Source organism: Sus scrofa, chromosome 14, assembly GCF_000003025.6.
Source record: "Sus scrofa isolate TJ Tabasco breed Duroc chromosome 14, Sscrofa11.1, whole genome shotgun sequence".
Classification (NCBI taxonomy): domain Eukaryota; kingdom Metazoa; phylum Chordata; class Mammalia; order Artiodactyla; family Suidae; genus Sus; species Sus scrofa.
The window spans coordinates 44,120,743-44,141,828 of NC_010456.5; the positions used below are offsets into that span (position 1 = coordinate 44,120,743).

The window sequence follows — 21,086 nt, forward strand, 5'->3', positions numbered from 1 at the left end:
GAGCTGTAGCCGCTGGCCTACACCAGAGCCACAGTAATGTGGGGATCCAAGCCTCATTTGCAACCTATGCCACAGCTCATGGCAACACCGGATCCTTAACCCACTGAGCAAGGCCAGGGATCAAACCCACAACCTCATGTTTCCTAGTCAGCTTCGTTAGCCACTGCACCATGATGGGAACTCCTGAAGAAGTCTTCAGTGGAGAGAATCCCAGCCACCTTCTGATGGTGAGAACCACCTGGACTGCTCTAGTTAAATTCCCACAACTGAGAGATGTGATGATAAATGGTTAAGTCACCAAGTTGGCAGCTGGTAGATGATGCCACAGCAGATAGGTGGAACCGTGAATGAGGCTGGATGTGTCTTCTGCTTTCCCTTGAGGGGTGAGCTTCCTGTGTCCATGACTCCATCAACTGCCCAGCCCACTGCTGTCTCAAGACCAGAAAAGACAAGAGCTGCCTCACACTGTGGTCTCATTGCATGAGGCACCACTGCCGATGTCACCCACTAGCCTCTAAACCCAGAAGTTCTAACTTGCCCATTTTATAGATGAAGAAACAGAGGTTCAAGACACAGCTGCTATGTTGGCCTGATGAGCCAAATCCACTCCTCACGCCATGAGCCACTGCCTCCCAAAGCCTCATTACTGCCTGAGGCTAAGGTAGAGGAGTGTGGGTAAAGCATTTAACCCTTGACGATAGGAAACTGATCTGAGCCCAGCTGCTCCCCAAGCCCTTGGGGGCTGTGCAGTCAAGGACAAACCTGGCAGGCTTGGAGAGGTCAAACCCTGCACATGCCAAAGAAAGGACTGGCGCTTGACCAGCTCCTGGGAGCTCACCTCTGAGCCCTGGGGATGTCCTCACTAAAGGAACATCTTTGAATACCTAAGACTCTGGACCACACCAGGGCAGATGTTCTACATTAACAATGCAATTCATGGGGGCCTTAGGTCATGCTGTATCATTTGACCCTGAAGGGGCTGAAGACTGAGTAAGGTCAGTCACTGGGTGGCCCCACAACTTCGTGACTGATAAGGAGTCCTGGATGCTGAGGTGAGCCTTCCTCTGTGTCAGAGCCCACCATTGGTGGGAAAATTAAGCACGTCCATAAGCCTATCCTGGGGAGTTTGTGCCTGGGCTCTCCTGAACTCTGTGCCTTTGTCCCTTGCAAAGTTTAATCTGTCTCCTTTTGCTGTAATAAACCATAACCGTGAGTCCAACAGGTTTTCTGAGTTCCGTGAGTCCTTCTAGCAAATTACCGAATCTGAAGGTAGCCCTGGGGATCTGACACCAGAGTTCAGCCATGCCCTGTGTGGACCATATTCTCCAGCCTTTGTTCATCCTCAATCCACCAGATAACACTTGACATGAAAGACGCATATCTATTCACTCCATAAAGTAAGGCACAGACAAATGAATCCCTGTTTGGTTTATTCGAATTTTTTTTTTTTTTCTCTCTGTGAAACTGAGTAGAGCTGAGAAGGAATCAAAGAAAACCTCATATATTAAATTCTTAAATAGATTCTTTGAATTCAAAAGTAAGGGTCAACAGGAGAGGCACAGGTGGTGGGCCCTGTCCCAGCAAACAAAGCCACTGAGGCAATCCTGCAAATTAAGGAAGATGGCAAATCCATCCCTCAAAAGAAAGTTCTCAGGGGGGAAAATATAAAATACCCAAGTTTCAAAAGCCAGACTACTTCCACACTCTTGGTTCTCTACCCCAGACTGTCCTAAGATAGAGTGTTTCAAGGTAAGTTTTTGACGATTCAGCTTTTGCAAACATATGCAAATATGATCCTCGTGGGCAGTCCTGTTTTGGCCATTAATAGCAAGCAATATGCTTGGATTAGAGGTCCGATTTCCACTCCAATGCAAAGTTTCTTCTCTCTTGGCAACAAAGCCATTTGCAGAGATCTGAAAGGGGAGAAAACGGGGTGTTAGGCCCAGAGTCGTGATTCTGAAATAGATCTTTTATATTTATATGTGTGATTGCAGGATGGATGGTCTGCATGCATTAGCATAAGCATGCAAGATTTTCTATAGCATCCCAGACAGCTGGAGATAATTAATTAATTAATTAATTAATTTTTTTGTCTTTTTGTCTTTTTAGGGCCGTGCCTGTGGCATATGGAGGTTCCTAGGCTAGGGGTCTAATAAGAGCTGTAGCTGCTGGCCTACGCCACAGCCACAGCAACCCCAGATCCAAGCCGAGTCTGCGACCTACACCACAGCTCACGGCAATGCCGGATCCTTAACCCACTGAGCAAGGCCAGGGATTGAACCTGCAACCTCATGGTTCCTAGTCGGATTCATTTCTGCTGTGCCATAATGGGAACTCCCAGGGGAGAATTTACATTAAAAAATGTTTCTTGGGGGAGTTCCCATCATGGTGAAGCGAAAACAAATCTGACTAGTAACCATGAGGTTGCAGGTTAGATTCCTGGCCTCACTCAGTGGGTTTAAGGACCTGGCGTTGCCATGAACTGTAGTGTAGGTTGCAGATGTGGCTCGGATTCCATGTTGCTGTGGCTGTGGTACAGACTGGCAGCTGAAGGTCTGATTCGACCTCTAGTCTGGGAATCTCCATATGCTGTGGGTTTGGCCCTAAAAAGCAAAAAAAAAAAAAAAGAAAAAATATTTCTTGGGTTCCTCCCCACATCTCAACCTGCTGCCACTTGATCTCAAAGATGCACCTTTCTGGGTGTTCCCTGGTAGCACACTGGGTTAAGGATCTGGCATTGCCACAGCCGTGACTTGGAGGTGCTGCTGTGGTGCAGGTTTGATCCCTGATCCGTGAACTTCTGTATGTCATGGGAACAGCCCCCAAAAAAGTGCCAGTGAATTTTTAGAGGCCAAGGAAGGATTAGCATTTGTTCCAGAGAAGTTCTCTTCCGGGGACTAACTAAAGCACCCTGTGTAAGGTACCCCACATAACAGCAAAAGGAGAAACATATCTGGCTTTTGTCAACGAGAAGGTTCAGGATTCCATGAATGAAACCTGCAGAAAGAGAGTGAGGGGAATCGAGAAACATGGAAAAAGACTACTTTCTTTCTTTTCTTCTTTTTTTTTAATGGCTACACCCATGGCATATGGAAGTTCCCAGGCCAGGACTGAATCTGAGCCGCAGCTGTGACCTACACTGAAGCTGCAGCAACATTGGATCCTTTGACCCACTGTGCCACAGCAGGAACTCCAAAAAAGACTACTTTCAATGGGAGTCTTTTTAGAAATTCAACAGGAGTCCTGGATCTTAGCACAACTCAAGATGGATATCCTGACAGTGTCAACAGCCCATGGGTTGGGACCAGTGGATTTCAAAAAAAAAAAAAAAAAAAAAAAAAGTGCTGATTATTAAAAAACTGCAATAAGAAGACTGAGTCCTCCAAGTTTCCTTGAGCTTGACCAGAGAGGCTGGGGATAAAATGAAGCGGGCTCACTCACTGGAGCCTTAACCCCAGTGCCCACATCCACAACCAGGGCCCAACGCTCCCACCCAGGCTCACTTCATCTCACAGCTACCCTGGGAGGTGGATAGTGAGGAAGCCCCATTTGCCAGATGGGGAAAACAAATGCTGAGAGAAGTAGAACCTAGAGTTCTTAAAATTTGAACCTCCCAAGTCCAGAACCTGTTTCCCAGCCCCTCAGCAAAATACAAATGGAAAAGCCTGCATTTAAAATCATTTGTTAGGAGGAGTTCCCGTTGTGGCACAGTGGAAACGAACCCAACTAGGAACCATGAGATTGTGGGTTGGATCCCTGGCCTTGCTCACTGACTTAAGGATCTGGCATCACTGTGAGCTGTGGTGTAGGTCACAGATGTGGCTCGCATCCCGCGTTGCTGTGGCTGTGGCGTAGGCCAGCGGCTACAGCTCTGATTCCACCCCTAGCCTGGGAACTTCCATATGCTGTGGGAGCACAGCCCTAAAAAGCAAAAAAAAAAAAAAAAAAAAAAAATCATTTGTTAAAAGTAAACTCTGGAAGTTCCCACTGTGGCTCAGTGGGTTAAGAACCCAACATAGAGTCTGTGAAGATATGGGTTTGATCCCTGGCCTCGATCAGTGGGTTAAGGATCCAGCATTGCTGTGAGCTGCAGCATAGGTCACAGATGCAGCTCAGAGCCAGTGTTGCTGTGGCTGTGGCACAGGCCAGCAGCTGCAGCTCCGATTGGACCCCTAGCCCGGGAACTTCCATATGCTGCAGGTACCACTGTAAAAAGAAAAAGGAGGAAAAAAAAAAAAAGCAAACTCTGGAGGAGATGACTTTTGAGGGGAGAACTGCCATTTGGTGTCTGTGTGGCCTTGGGCAAAAGTCACAGCCCTTCTGTGGGCTTTGGTTTTCTCCTCTGTAAAATGGGACAGTCATGTCACCAGATGCGCCCAGGGATGCTGAGGGTTAAAGGAGTGACACAGAAGGAGCCCTTGGCCCAGGGCAGTGAGGGTTATTCTTAGACCAGAACTTTGTGTGACTATTATTAGAATATTAATTGGTTGGGCCAACCTGAGGCTGTTTATAGAAACCAGACTGGCAGCCCGCATTCTGTGCAAAATGGTTCTGGAAACCCACCCATCACACTGGTTCTCGTACCCCCTCCCCAGTGCCAGACTAACCTTTTTCTGGTTAGGCCCACAGTAATTCAGAGCCAGGAGACTAAGCCTTGATGCTATAAATAGCTGCCCTAGGCTGTTGCCACGGAAACTGCCCATGGGGTTGGGTCAGCCCACCTTGGCGCCCCAGCCTCCCCAGGGAGGCTCAGGAAGGAACAGGTTTTCCAAAAAGTGGCTCCTGGGCTCTGAAGTCCTGGGACACCCCCACCCACCCCCACAAAGTCCGCAGGCCTACCTGGAAATCATGCGCTTCCTAGGTGGGAGGAGGTACTGTTCTGGTTCACCTGGAGGAAGACAACACAGAGAGGGACAGTCACGGCCAGTCGGGGAGCCAGGGTCTTGCAGCCCCAAGCGTCAGCACTCACATTACTCCCTCAGTGGAGTGTTTACCATATACCTACGACATGCCAGGTTCTGGGATCAGATCCCTTCCTACTTCCACTCAGCTCACATTCTAGCAGGGAGGGCTGCTCGCCAAACACATACATGAGATACTCTCAAATCCAGGCAATACAGTGGGCTGATGTGAGGGACTCGTGTTGGGGGTGCTGCAGATAATGTGGTTCAGAGAGGTCACTACCAGAGGATGACAGCGAAGGTGTGGTGTAATGAAAACTAAACATTTGGTGTCTGCCCTGGGTTCCGGGCACAAGGTCCCTAAAAACCTTGGAATCACCCCAGTGATCAAAAGCAAAAGAGATGATGGGTGGCTGGAGGGCCCTACCTTCAGGATGCGGGCTGCTCACCAAAGAGGCCAAGGCACGAGTAAAGGGTTGGAAAATTTCAGCGCCTTCCACTCCCACCTCAACCTCTGGGGAAGGGAGAGGGGCTGGAGATGAATAACCAAGGGTTGATGATTAAACAGCCGTGCCTCCTTAATGAAACCTCCAGGGAAACCCCTCAATAATGGGGTTCAGAGAACTTCTGGGATGGTGAACATGTGGAGGTGCTGGGAGGGTGATGCACCCCAAGGGCAGGGAAGCCCCGGCCCCACCCTCACCCTGCCCTGTGCATCTCTTCCACTGGGCCTCCTGAGATATAGCCTTTATGATAAACTGGTGATCCAGGAAGTGGTGTTTTCCAGAGTCCTGTGAATTGTTCTAGCAAATTATCAAACTTGAGGGGGGCAGGTCATGGGAGCACCCCCAAAATGTGTGGTTGGCCAGGTAGAAATGTGGATAGCCTGGGTATCTGAAGTGGGGGGCAGTCTTATGGGGCTAGACCCTTAACCTGCGGGGTCAGACACTATCCCTGGAAATGGGTCAGAACTGAATCATGTGGGAGTTCCTGTCGTGGCTCAGCAGTAATGAACTCGACTAGGATCCATGAGGATGTGGGTTCAATCCTTGGCCTTAGGCAGTGGACTGAGGATCCAGCGTTGTTGGCTATAGTGTAGGTGGCAGACTCGGCTTGGATCCTGCATTGCTGTGGCTGTGGTGTAGGCTGGCAGCTGCAGCTCTGATTCAACCCCTACCCTGGGTACTTCATATATGCCACACCTGCAGCCCTAAAAAGCAAAAAATCCCCAAAGAACTGAATCATGCAACACCCAGGTGACGTCCGGAGAATCAGTGGTTGGTGTTGAAAAACACCCCATAAGCAAAGATCTAAGGATGAGCCCAGATCTGGGTGGGAAAGCATGCCCAGCAGAGGGAACAGCAAAGCCCTGGAAGGGATAGGGGGTTGAGTTTATGGCCTGAGTGTACATTTTTGCATAAGTTGCAATTCTAACACGTGAGCTGCTTTGTTTTGCTGGCTTTCTATCTTCCCATCTTTGGGGTTTCACAATTACCATTTTGGATGGCTACAGAGTACTCTGTAGAGCGGACACACCACCATTACTCAACTGCTGCCCTATGATGGTTTCCAAGTTTTGCAATATCTTGTCATGTGCACAGTGGAGATGACGAAGACAGAGGGCAGGAGTTTAAGATAATGCATGTGATTTGCGGGGCAGCTCTCCTGAGGGTCGGAGAGCTCATGATGATCAAGCATATGCCATTCCTTTACTCCTAAGACAGCAAAAAACAGTCCCAGGCCAGCTAGATTCATGAATACCCCATACAGTGCAGGAGGACCAATTCTTTTTTTTTTTGGTCTTTTTAGGGCAGCACACGCCACATATGGCAGTTCCCAGGCTAAAGGTCAAATTGGAGCTGTAGCCGCTGGGCTATACCACAACCACAGCAATGCCAGATCCAAGCTGCTTCTGCGACCTACACCACAGCTTATGGCAGTGCTGGATCCTTAACCCACTGAGCAAGGCCAGGGATCAAACCTGTGTCCTCCTGGATGCTAGTCAGATTCCTTTCTGCTGAACTCCACAGTCCAATCCTTTTGTAAAACAAATTTGGCTTTGTAGTTCAAAAAGATCTGGATTCTCCCACCCACTGATGCCACTCCTTACAAATGTATTCTAAGGGAATGATTCCACAGAGGCCCTCCGCACCCCTCGCCCCACAGAACAGAGGCAAAACCAGGACGATATGTACATGCCATCATTCAAAATATTGCCAAAAATTGCAAACGATCTTAGGGCAACAGTTAAACAATTGGTGGCACATAATGCATTCCAAAGAATACTAGGCGGTCATTTGAAATGGCCACAGTGAAACCCCAAAGATGGAAAAACAGTAAGAAAGCAAAACAGGAGTCCTGTGTGGCTCAGTGGATTAAGAACCCTGATATAGTCTCTGTGAGGACATGGGTTCAATCCCTGGCCTTGCTCAATGGTTTAAGGGTCCGGTGTTGCCATGAGCTGTAGTGTAGATTGCAGATGCAGCTCAGATCTGGTGTTGCTGTGGCTATGGTGTAGGCTGGTAGCTGCAGCTCTGATTCGACCCCTTACCTGGGAACTTACATACGACGCTTAAAAAAAATAAAAGAAAAAAGAAAGAAAAAAAGAAAAAAAGAAAAACAAAGCAGCTCATACAACGCAGCTGCAATGGATGCAAAAATGTATATCCAGGCGGGCCAAAAACATACTCTATGTAAAAATGCAAAGGGTTTCATTCAGATCTTGGCGCATTCCCCTTCCCCACTTCTGTTTGTTGTTCTTGTTACATCATCTTTTCACTTAAATGAAAGATGTTACATCATCTTTTCACATTAATGATGAGTAATTCTGGCAGCATATTTTTTCACTGTGGCAAGAGGTGGGTTTCGGATTCCAACAAAGGGAACGTGGACTGATCCCCAAAGAACTGAGAGGTGCCAGACCTGGGCAATGAGACTCCTTGAGTTTGATAATTCAGCTTCTGATGGTCCAGCCCTCCCTTTATTTGCCAAGTTAAATCACACACACACAAACTGCAACTATACCAAGACACTTCATTTAAAAACAGGCACTTGGGCACCAAAAGGAGAATGGCTATAATGTCAGTCTTGGGAGTGGTTCTTCTTGACAAGATCCATGGATGGCCACCCACGGACACACCCAGGATATGTGGGAAGCCTGGCTGGTGGGGGGAATGCAAGTGGGGACACTGGAGAGTATCATGCCTATATTTGCATACATGTACCATGTGACCCTCACGTTTCTCAGGGTTTTTTTTTAAAGCCACTTCAACCTTACCATGGCATGACCTTATTTTATTTTTCATTTTTGGCCACCCCACAGCATATGGAGTTCCTGGGCCATAGATCAGATCTGAGCCTCAGTCGAGACCTAAGCCGAGGCTGCAGCAATGCCAGATCCTTAACCCACTGTGCAGGGCAGGGGACTGAACCTGCATCCCAGGTATTCCCAAGACGCTTTCGATTCCGCTGCACCACAGCAGGAACCCCACGTTTCTCATTTTTTGGTAGACTGATGGAAGTTTTGCACTGGGCTGTGTTTGGAAACTGCCACTTTTTTTTTTGGTCTTTTTAGGGCCCCACCCGAAGCATATGGAAGTTCCCAGGCTAGGGACCAAACTGGAGCTGCAGCAGCTGCTGGCCTACACCACAGCCACAGCAACGCAGGATCTGAGCCACGTCTGCAACCTACACCACAGCTCATGACAACGCCGGATCCGTAACCCACTGAACGAGTCCAGGGATGGAACCTGCGTCCTCATGGATACTAGTCAGATTCGTTTCTGCTGAGTCATGACAGGAACTCCTGGAAACTGCCACTTTAAATGAAGCTGAATTTAAGGCTAGAGGCAGAACATTTGAACAGTCTCCACCAAGTCCCTCCAACTTATTTCAAGCTAGGGGATGAGTAAGGGAAGGGGCTCAGGCTGAAGGGCTGCTGAGATGTGGCCCCAGGTGAATCAGACACTTGAGAGCCTCTGGCCTGACCCCCACCCCCACCCAGTTTTCTGATGGGGAAACCATCAGCCATATTGGAGACATGAAGTGTTCAAGGGCATACACAGCTAGCTTGTGGAGCAGCAGAAATCCCCTTGGGGTTTCTAACCTGAAAATATCCTTTCAGATTGGCTGGTGTCTTATAGTCCCCTTTCAAGACCTGGGAAGGAGAAAAAAAAAGTCACCGTTGTAGAAATGATCAAAAATAAAATTAACCCATTACTTTCACACCCACCCATCCATCCATCCATCCATCCACCCATTTATCTACTCATCCATCCAACAAATATTTATTGAGCTCCTCTTATACCAGGCATTATTCTGAGCTTGGGAGGTGGGAGTAAAACATTAACCAGACAATTAAAATTCCCATTCTCCTAGAGCTTCCATTCTAGAGTGGCGGGGAAGGCAGACAATCTGCAAATAACAATAAACACGAACGTATCAAACCATAGCAAGTATTATGAGGAAAGACAAAAAGATGTGATTAGGAGAGACCAGGGAGCTTCTTTTGAGTGGGTGGTCAAAAAAGGGCCTCTTGGAATGGGTGGCCTTTGAGCTGAGATCTGAGTGAAAAGGAAATCCTGCTAAGTCATGAAGAAGAAGCATTCCGGACAGAGGATGTGACTAGGGCAAAAGCCCCGAGGTGGGAGCCAGAAAATTCCAGGCCTTTCCACTTACTCCCAAAATACAAGGCACTGGATAGACCAGCGCCTTGCAACAGGCTTGTGAGCCGAATACAATGTATAAGTTAAAATTTTCAAGTAGTCACACTAGAAAAAAAAAATGAAATGGGTGAAATTAATTCTAGCGATATTTTTATTTAACCTGATATAGCTAAAATATTACTACTTCAACATGGAATTGAGGGGGTTCAGGGCAGGTCGCCCCCAAACCTACCACTTTGGCATACTCATTTTTTTTTAAATTAAAGTTATTTAAGAAACAGACAGTGCAAGAAGTACCATCTGGGAGTTCCCGTCTTTGGCATAGCAGAAACGAATCCGACAAGGAACCATGAGGTTGCAGGTTCGATCCCTGGCCTCACTCAGTGGATTAGGGATCCGACGTTGCCGTGAGCTGTGGTGTAGGTCGAAGATGCGGCTCGGATCCAGCGTTGCTGTGGCTGTGGTGTGTAGGCCGGCAGCCACAGCTCTGATTGGACCCCTAGCCTGGGAACCTCTATATGCCACGGGAGCGGCCCTAAAAAGCAAAAAAAAAAAAAAAAAAAAAAAAAAAGAAGTACAATCTGACCCTTCTTTGCAGTCCTGACAGCAGGAAATATATCTCCCATGGGCATCAGGAGGTAGAGAGACACCCTTGTCATCAGAGATCGAGCATTTGGGGCTGAGAAGGCTGTGTAAACAAACCTTGTTACTTCTTCGCTAATTTACCACCCCAAGCCCAAGTGTCTTCATCTTGTTAGTTCTTCACAAACACACTGTCTCTTCATCTGAAAGAGGCCCCCTTTGGCCCTTCCTTTTGAATCTCATATTTTTATGAGCCCCTGTATGGCTGATATTAAGTTTGCTTTCCCTCCTATTGATCTGTCTTATTTTGATTTAATTACCAGACCAGCCAAAGAATCTAGAGGGGAGAAAGGGCAAAGTTTTCCTCCTCTACATAATCAATATAAATATGATTAATGAGAAACGTGACATGCTTTTTGGGGGTATGAGGACGTCAAAACTCAGTGTGTTTTTCACACTCATAAAGCACCTTTCAACGTGGACTCATCACATTTCACTGGTCACATTTCAGTGTCCACACAAGGCTAGTGGCTTAATGGATAGCACAGCTATCAATAATTTCATTATCACCAGGGTCTTTTCAGAACTGAGTGTATCATACCCCAGAAGCACCAGGATCTAATATGGGAACATTTAGCACCTTCAGTAAACACAGAAACACACACACACACGAATTTCAACTCAGGACTTAGCTTTGTAGTTGTAGCAAAAACACCGTAAAGACTAAAAAAGGAGTCTGGCATGTGTTAAGATGCGTGGAACCTCAAGGAGTAAACCTCTTTGGAAGAAAACTAGAGACCTCTTTGGAGTTCCCCTTGTGGCTCAGCAGTGGTGAGCCCGACTGGGATCCATGAGGATGCGGGTTCAATCCCTGGCCCTGCTCAGTGGGTTGAGGATCCTGTGTTGCCATGAGCTGTGGTGTGGGTGGCAGACGAGGCTCAGATCCGGAGTTGCTGAGGCTGTGGTGTAGGCTGGCAGGTGCAGCTCTGATTTGACTCCTAGACTGGGAACCTCCACATGCTGCAGTTCCAGCCCCCCTCCAAAAAAGACAAAAAAAAGTAAACAAATAAAATTAATTGATGATAAATGTTAAAAACACAAATCCCTCCATGCAGCCTGGGAATCTAAATTGACTCTGAGTTTTCCCACAAGTAGGTGTTTGCAAAATCAGCTGATGTCGGGAGAAGTAGTGAGAGGTGGGCTTACCCTTCAGTGACAAAGGCTGAGTCCCCAGAGCTCAGTGTTAGTAAATTCTCTCTGTTAGAGAGCTTACACGCAGGAGTGTAAAAAGCTTATTGGTACCAAATGCAGCCTTTCTCCTGGAGTCAACTGAAGATTAAAGGAGAAAAAGAGGAGTTCCCACTGTGGTGCAGTGGAAACAAATCCAACTAGTATCTATGAGAATGGAGATTTGACCTCTGGCCTTGCTCAGTGGGTTAAGGATCTGGCAGTGCTGTGAGCTGTGGTGTAGGTCGCAGATGTGGCTCGGATCTGGCGTTGCTATGGCTGTGGTGTAGACCGGCAGCAACAGCTCCGATTGGACCCCTAGCCTGGGAACCTCCATATGCCACAGGAGCAGCCCTAAAAAGCAAAAAAATAAAAAATAAAATAAAATAATAACAATAACAATAAAGGAGAATAAGCGAGGAATGGCTTTCTCCTTCTGTGATTCAACCAAGAACTGTGGGGCTGGGGGAGGGGAGAGGAAATGGAGGAAGGGGTCAAGAGGTGCACCTGGCCAGGCATAAAATAAAGACACCAAAGGGAGGTAAAGTACAGCACGGAGATGCCAGTCACTCAGTACTGCTGCACTGCACAGTCTGGAGCTCCGTATGGTGGCAGCAGGTCATTAGACACAACCTGTGGTGATCATCCTGCTGTGTATACAAATACCAAATCATTCTGTGGTATACCTGAAACTAAAGTATTAAGTCAATTATACCACAATTGTAAAGAGGGAAAAGAAAAAAAAAATTGTTTACTTTCTTTCTTGTCTTTTTAGGGTCACACCTGCAGCATACGAAGTTCCCAGGCTAGGGGTCACAGCTCATGGCAACACCGGATCCTTAAGCCACTGGGCGAGGCCAGGGATCGAACCCACATCCATATGGATACCAGTCAGGTTCCTTACTGCTGAGCCACAATGGGAACTTCCGGAATGGTGTACTTTCTAAAATCAACATGTGTTCAGAAATGCCAGGCTCAGCTTAAATGAAAACTCCGGGTCTTCATGATATAAGGGCCGGGGTCCCTCCTCAGGCCTGGCTCCCCTTTATAGATATTTTCATTAACTTCGTATCTCTGAGGAAGTCAGAACACAGCACCAAAAGTAAAGGAGAAGCTGAGACAGTAACACTGTAAATAAGACTGTGAACTTGTTCATGGTTCTTCCACCCAGGATTAGGCTACTTTTTTGCTTCAAAAAACATCCTCTCGAAGCCCTTTCCCCTTGACCACCTACACTAAGGAGAACTAACAAATTAATTTAAACTCCCTTAAGCTCACATTTATCTGAGAAGTAAACACTGACCTTTATGGAGGCAATAAAGGGACCAATAGTTGATGTATTTCTGCCTAGTCTCAACAAAGACTTGAAATGCTTTACAAACAGTTGAACAAACTTGAACAAACAGCCAGGGAAACGGGGGACAAAGGGTAAATGAGAGGAGAAAAGTAGGATGAAATTGGTGCACAGATGAGCCTGCCTTAAGACACTATGGAGTGCGAGAGACAGGTTACCAGTTGGTGTTGAGCTTCCTTGCAGCCCAAGCGATAATGTAAAATACAAGCAGTCATATGATTCACCATGTCCATGAGACAGAAACAAACCAACTGCTTAAGAATCAAGAGACTAAAGAAACTAAATGTTCTCTCAAGTGGCTGAAGCCTCCAAACTGCCCCCCTGGCCCAGCCCTTGAGCGTGTCTCCACTCACCCTGTGTGTGTTGTTGACAACGATGGGGTCAGGGTTGCCGTAGTTGGGTGGGTTTGCATAGGGGTCATAGCCGAGCCGAGCCAGCATGGGGGCGATCTGGGCCATGTCTCGCATCACGTCCCCAGGGATGTGGCCAGTCCACTTGGTGAGAGCTTCCAGGTTCACAGGCTTGATGACCTGGTCTGTGGATCGCTCGATCCTGGGGAGAGAGGAGAGGCTGGCTGGGGCACAGGCAGACCCAGAGGGCGCCTGGCAGGCTCCCTGTTCAGTGACTCTGGAGCAGCAGGAACCACTGGGGGGACCCGCCCCCACCTGCCCTGCTCAGCCCTCACCAACTCTAAGAATGCAGGGTAGGGAGTTCCTGTCGTGGCGCAGTGGTTAACGAATCCGACTAGGAACCATGAGGTTGCGGGTTCGGTCCCTGCCCTTGCTAAGTGGGTTAACGATCCGGCGTTGCCGTGAGCTGTGGTGTAGGTTGCAGACGCAGCTCGGATCCTGCGTTGCTGTGGCTCTGGTGTAGGCTGGCGGCTACAGCTCTGATTAGACCCCTAGCCTGGAAACCTCCATATGCCGTGGAAACGGCCCAAGATAGCAAAAAAAAAAAAAAAGAAAAAGAATGCAGGGTAGTCACCTGGCCTCATCATATCTGCTCTGTACTGTGGGGATAAGGGCATGGGGTGCAAGGTTGGCAGAAAGTGCTGCAAGCACTGGTGGTGCTGAAATTCTGCATCCTTGACCTCTCTGACTTCTGAAAAATAACCTTTTATTTCTACGATTAAGATGGGATATTTTGGGAGTTCCCACTGTAGATCAGTGGATAAAGTACCTGACTAGTATCCATGTGGATGCAGGTTCGATCCCTGACCTCGCTCAGTGGGTTAAGGATCTGGCATTGCTGCAAACCATGGTATAGGTCGCAGATGTGGCTTGGATCTGGCGTTGCTGTGGCTGTGGTGTAGGCTGCCAGCTGCAGCTCCGATATGACCCCAGCCTGAGAGCTTCCATATGCCATAAAAAGAAAAAAAAAAAAAAGAATAAACGAATAAATAAACAGAGAGGCTACGCCCCTCAGGGGCCAGATTTCCCGGGTGAAAATGCCAGCTGTAATAACACCAGCTGTGTGACCTTAGGAAAGTGACTGAACCTGTCTGAGCCTCAGTTTCCTGACCTCTACAATGGAAATCATAACAGTACCTACCTCACTGAGCTATTCTGTGGAATAAATGAGTTAATAATAAAAGAATAGCTGGTATATACTGTAAGGTCTCAGTAAGTGTTATTTCTCTCTCTCTCTCCCACACATACACACACAGAAAGTCTATGGGTTTGCTTGCAAATTTAAAAACAGAAATTCTATGCTAGTTAATTCTATGCTGGTTTGTAGACTTTTTTTTTTTTTTTTTTTTTTTTTTTTGCACCCAGTACCTCATTCTTTTTCCATTCCCCTAAAGATGGACGCTAAGGTTATTTTCAACATTTTGCTGTATGTGCTCCCTTACTCTCCCCTGTAACAGGATTCCCAAGCCAGCCAACTCACAACCATCAATTATAGTTCAGAGGCTTTATAGGATGGAAGATGGGGAACTCCTAGGATCAAGGACCTATTTCTAGATACTCCCAGCCCACCTAAGTGATAACTCAGGAAAGAAGAACAGGAAGAGATGGAACAAAAGGAAGATGGAACAGGGAGTGAGGGGGGCTGGGGAGAATGAAAGTTGTGGATTGTGGGGAGAGCACGGATCTGTAGTCTGTAGATCTGGATTTAAATCTCAACTCCAGGGAGTTTCCATATGGTGCAGCAGAAATGAATGTGACTAGTATCCATGAGGATGAGGGTTCAATCCCTGTCCCCACTCAGTGGGTTAAAGGCTCTGGCATTGCTGTGGCTGTGATGTAGGTCAGCAGCTGCAGCTCTGATTCAACCCCTAGCCTGGGAACTTCCACATGCTGTGGGTGCGGCCCTAACAAACAAACAAGTAAATAAATCTCAACTCTAGCTAGTGTGTCAAACATCTCAAATACCATTCTAGGTATTTTCACCATAAACTTCTTTGCTGCAAGCAATTTGCCCCACAACTGGCCATAAGGTCATTTTGCCACAAAAGAGAAAATAACTGGTTGACAGTTAATTACACTAGAAAATGATACCCTATCAGTTTCTGCAAATCCTTTGTTGAGCTAATCTAAGCCAGATTCTGTAAGCATTTTCACCATTTTCAAGACACTTATACTCATCAGGAATCTGGTAACTGTTCCTTTGTGGGGGGATGGGAGGAGCTTGATTCTTCTTTTGTCTCCAACTTTTTTAAAAATCGAAGCATAGCTGATTTACACTGTTGTGTTTGTTTCTCCTGCACAGCAAAGTGAGTCAATTACACATATTCTTTTTCATATTCTTTTCCATTATGGTTTATCACAGGACATTGATTATAGCTCCCTGTGCTCCATAGTAGGACTTGGTCGGTTATCCATTTTATTTATTTTTTTAAGCTCTCAGACTCTAATGTGCATCAGAGTTGAGAAAATCTTTCTTTCTTCCTTTCTTTCTTTTTTCCTTTCTCCCTCCCTCCCTCCTACCTATACCACAGCCCACAGCAACGCCAGATCCTTAACCCACTGAGAAAGGCCAGGGATGGAACTTTCGTCCTCATGGACGCTAGGCAGATTTGTTTCCACTGAGCCATGATGGGAACTCTGGTTATCTATTTTATGTATAGCAATTTGTATCTGCTAATCCCAAACTCCTAATTTACCACCCCACCCCCTTTCCCCTTTGGTAATCTGCTTTCCATGTATGTGAGTCTATTTCTGTTTCATAGTTTCTTTGTGTCACAGTTTAGATCCCACATATGTGATCTCATATGATATTTGCCTTTCTCTGTCTGACTTACTTCACTCAGTAGGATAATCTCTAGGTCCATCCATGTTCCTGCAAATGGCATTAATTCATTCCTTTTTATGGCTAAATAATAGTCCATTGTATATAGGTACCACATCTTCTTTATCCATTCCTCTGTTGATGGACACTTAGGTTGTTTCCACGTCTGGGCTACTGTGAATAGTGCTGCAGTGACCATTGCTCCTGATGTCTAATACTATGTGATAAATCTGTAAGACGGCAAGAGAGAGCAAGGCGTTGCATCTAAATCAGCTAAAGAAGCATCATCAATGCTCTCAAAGGCTGTTGTTATCAGCAGCTGTCCCCTTCATTTGCCACAGCTGATACAGTTTTGGTTTGACAGCTGGGAGGGATGCTCACCAAAGGGTTTGCAGAAACCGATACATTATCATTTCCTGGTGTCATGAAACTGCAAGTATCAATCCACGAGTTATTTCACCTGCAAAATGCTTGCTGCAAAAGTTGTTTATGGCAAACATATTGGACATGATCAAACACGTTGCATGGCCTTTGTCACAATCCTTGTGTCTCCAGGACTTTACGGGAAGGAAATCACATAGATGCATCCCTGAAATGGGAGCCACACTTGATTTGAGTCAATATCCAACATGCCCAAAAATAGGACACATCAAATAGAACACAGGAATTGTGTGGTGAATATTATGCAGCCACTCAAAATGATGTCACAGCAGAGTGCTGAGGCCATGGGCACGTGGACCCCAACACAAGGTGAGGGAAGGTTACAGAGGAACATGCCCAGCAAGACTCCAGTCTTGTCAGTATATCCTAATCAATGGCCATCATTAAAAAGTGTACAAATTACCAATGATGGAGGGGGTGTGGACAAAAGGGAACCCCCCTACACTGTTGGTGGGAACGTAAATTGGTGCAGCCACTACGGAGAACAGTGTGGTGGTTCCTCAGAAAACTAAAAAGAGAGTTGCCGTATGATTTAGCAATCCCATGCCTGGCATATACCTGGGAAAAAATAACTCAAAACAAAGAGGCACCCAATGGTCACAGCAGCACTGCTTACAATAGGCAAGACATGGAAACAACCTAAATGTCCATCAACAGAGGAATAGATCAAGAAGATGTGGTACATACATACAATGGACTACTACTCAGTCATCAAAAGAACAAAATGCCATTTGCAGCAACATGGGTGGATCTAGAGATTATCACACTGAAACTAAGTCAGAAAGAGAAAAACAAGTACAATACAGTGTCACTTATATGTGGAAACTAAAATATGACACAAATGAACCTATCTATGAAACAGAAACAAACCCACACAGATGGAAAACAGACTTGTGGTTGCCAAGAGGGAGGGGGTTTGGGGAAGGATGGAGTGGGAGGTTGGGGTTAGCAGATGTGAGCTATTATACACAGAGAAGATAAATAGCAAGGTCCTACTGTACAGCAATGTACAATGCTGTATTCAATGTCCTATGACAAACCATAATGGAAAAGAGTATTTTTTAAAAGAGTGTATATTATGTATAACTGAATCACTTTGCTGTACAGCAGAAATTAACACAATATTATAAATCAGTTACACTTCAATTAAAAAAAATATGCCCTGACCAAGGACCAGCAGGCCATATATCAAAACCTGGGAAGTGGGACTATGGGTTGTTTTCTTTCTTGTTGTTTATGTTTCCTCAATTTCCTACAATCAGTATGTATTCTTTGGTCATCTACAAAATCCCAGCTCCAGCACCATCTGGCTGTGGTACCAGCCTGTGAGCACTTCACTGCCAGGAGGAGAGCTGCTGCAAACCCCCAGCCACGCTCAGGGTTCAAGATCTCTTGGGGGCGGAGCCTGGGAGGGGCCAGCCCTGAAAGAATGGGATGTGTTGCCCGGAAGGACGGCCTTTCCACTGAGCTCTCAGGGGTGCTGGCACCTGACCAGGATGGAGATGCCAGAATGTCCCACTCTGTTCCTGCACTGTTCTAGAGCTGTGGGTCTCAGGAGACAAACAGCCTCCCTAAAGAAGGAAGGCAGAGAGCTAGGGATAGAAGAAAGAGGGAGGGTGGGTCCCAGCCACGGAGAACACATGCACAGGAGTCCAAAAGACCTGGGTTCAAATCCGGACACCACGCTTTCCTAGCTGTGTGGCCCTAGGCTAATAACTTTCTTGAAATTTGGTTTCTTCATCTGTAAAATGGGGATAAGAGCAGTTCTTACGTCTGAGGTTGCTGTAAGGATTAAAAGAATGGGAGTTGCCGTTGTGGTGCAGCGGAAACAAATCCAACTAGGAACTATGAGGTTTCGGGTTCGATCCCTGGCCTCGCTCAGTGGGTTAAGGATCCGGCACTGCCATGAGCTGTGGCGTACGTAAGTCACAGATGCAGCTTCAGATCCCACGTTGTTGTGGCTGTGTTAGGCTGGCAGCTGTAGCTTCGACTGGACCCCTATCCTGGGAACCTCCATATGCCACCAGTGCGGCCCCAAAAAGCAAAAAAAAGGGGGGGGAATAAAGGAATGATTGTTGGGGGCTTAACTCAGGGCTGGCCACACAGCAGGTACTCAATAAATGGCAGTGATGGTAAGGCTGATGAGCATTCCTATAAAAGCAAGATCAACACTAAAACGAGAATGATGAGAACAACATTACCTAACATGTATTAACCTATTTGCTGGTCACACCTGTGAACAAAAGGTGGCCAGATTATATCCCCATGCTACAGATGAGGGAATTTAAGCCCAGAGAGGCCGAAGCATTTGATCAAGATCACACAACTAAAAGGTGGCAGAGTTGGCATTCAAAGTCAGACAGCCTGGTTCTAGAATCTGTACTCTCCACCTTTACCTACTATAGCCTACTGCAAAGCACATTCAAAGTTTGGGGAGGAATGACTGCTTCCCCCCTCCCCCCCTTTTTTGAAAAGGAAGCTGAGGCTCAGAGAGGTACAGCGACTTGCCCAAGGCCACACAGTTCAGAAAGGCAGAGCTGATCATTCTACCGAGCACCTCTGTCTCCAGGACCAGGGGTCTGAGGGGAAGGTGGAGGCGCCACTCACTTGGACAGGGAGACACCACCCGGCTTGCCAATGAGGTCCTCGTGGTGCAGGACAGCGTCGCTCCAGGCGATGCCAAGGAAGTCGAGGATGAGCTTGAGGGAGCGCCGGGGGTGCAGCACGAGCTGCTCGTAGTACACGGGCAGGCACTTGTCCTTGCCCACCTCCATGCACTGCGCGTACATCACCTCGATGGCCTTGTTCCACTTGGTGAGGCAGTCGCGGTAGCTGCTGAGGTCAAAGCCAGCGATGGTGACCTTGCGGGTGATCATGGAGTGCACTGAGGCCCGGCCGTCTCGCACCATCAGCAGGAACTTAGAGTTGGGGAACAGGCGTGACAGGTAGACGGAGGACTTGAGGGTGAACGGGTCTTTGTTGCAGAGGACGCGGGCCGGCTCGCCGTGCTTGGCGATCACCTCCAGGATGAAGGCCTGCATGGCGGCATCCAACACTTCGTCCGTGACACCCGCTTCGTCCAGCCGCAGCTTCTCCCGGCCGGACTTGGACCAGGCCTGACGCATGGCCAGCACCCGGGGGATGATGCGGGTCTCCTCGCCGCAGCGCACTTCCGGGTGGGCGTCCAGCATCGCACGCATCAGCGTGGTGCCGCTCCGGGGCACGCCCCCCACGAAGATGAGCGGCATGGCCTTGCCGTAACGGTACTCCACGTGGTCCGTGCCCATCATCACCAGGTCCTCCTGCTCCGGCCGCATAGCCCGTCGGGGGCTCCGGGGGCCCCCCAGCACTGCCCGGCACTCCAGCACCTGCTGCCCTACTGGACGGCCAGCACCAGGGCCAGGGCGAGGCCGGCTGCCAGCAGTGCCCTCCGCACCGACAGGCGCATGCTGGGCCTGGGGCGGGGGGCGGGCTTCAGCGACAGGTGGGCGGGTGGCCCGCAGGGCTCACATCTGGGGAGAGAGGGGGACACCAGCGCGGTCAGGGAGGCCTGCGGGCTGCAGGGGCCTTACCATACAGACCCCAATCGCAGCGAACAAACGTGCGGATGCTGACCTTCAGAGAAGAGCGGTTTCATGAGCGCGCACCCCATGCCTGGTACCCCGCTGGGCACTTTATCCATCTTAACTTGTAAGACTCTACCCAACCCATAAATAAATAAATAGAAAGATAGATAAATAGATAAGTAATACATAAAATTTTAAAATAAATTAACGCAGATGGAACAAAAAAGATTCTCCCACAATCCTAGAGGGAGCAGCTATTATTATTTCCCCAAGGGGCACTGCAGTCAGAGGACCTGGGGTCAGTTCTCTCCTGGCCACTTCTAGCTGTGGGACCTCACCCAGTTCCTTAACCACACAATGCCTCAGTTTCTTCATCTGACAAATGGAAAGTGTAACAATTATTTTCTAATGGACTTTACGGAACTATCTTTATTTGAGATTCTCTACAATGTGAAAATAACAAAGCACTAGACTGCCAGATTTCAGCAGCACGTCCGTTTGGTAAGGACAGAGTTTTGGCCTATTTCATACACAGTTGTTTCCCCAGCTCCTAGCATAGTGCCTGGCACCTAGTAGGTGCTCCATAAATAACAATGGTATATGCTGGGCACAGAGTCAGTGCTGTGAAATGATTATGGTAGAGAGAGGAGGAGACCAAGGTATGGAGAGGTTGTTCACAGTCGCCCAGCTGGGAGGCGGCCAAGCCGGGGTCTGTGATTCTGACCCAGGCCAGACGGCTGCTGAAAGACTGCAGTCGGCCTCTGCAGGAGATGTTTTTTAGAAGGTGCCAAAACACCCTGGTCTGGATTTCTTCCAGAATCACTGTCCATTCATTCAGTTTCCACTCAGTCAATGCTAATGAAGCACTAAAAGGTACCAGGCACCTGCTTGAGGCTCCCAGGCCTCTGCCCTCAAGGATCTACATCTTAGCAGAGGATGCGGATGGTACACAAGTTACAGGGCTAGATCGTCATAATGGCTTGCAAAGAAATGAGCTGGACACTATGAGAGGGATCAATCAGGGGGAGGAGGGAAGTCAAGGAGGACTTCTCAGAGGAGGAGACATCAGAGCCGACCTGGATGAGAGGAAGTGGCTATGTGAAGATGGGTGGGAAGGGTA

At 47.8% G+C, this 21,086-nt stretch overlaps 1 protein-coding gene across 1 annotated transcript; it reads right to left on the reverse strand.

The window, feature by feature from the left end:
- Nucleotides 1,414-19,912, reverse strand: TPST2 (tyrosylprotein sulfotransferase 2). Its single transcript, NM_001243490.1, is given in 6 exon segments — nucleotides 1,414-1,913; nucleotides 4,840-4,888; nucleotides 9,007-9,057; nucleotides 13,082-13,280; nucleotides 19,008-19,779; nucleotides 19,782-19,912. Coding segments are annotated over 5 exon segments (1,131 nt in total). The 5' UTR covers nucleotides 19,849-19,912; the 3' UTR covers nucleotides 1,414-1,913; nucleotides 4,840-4,846.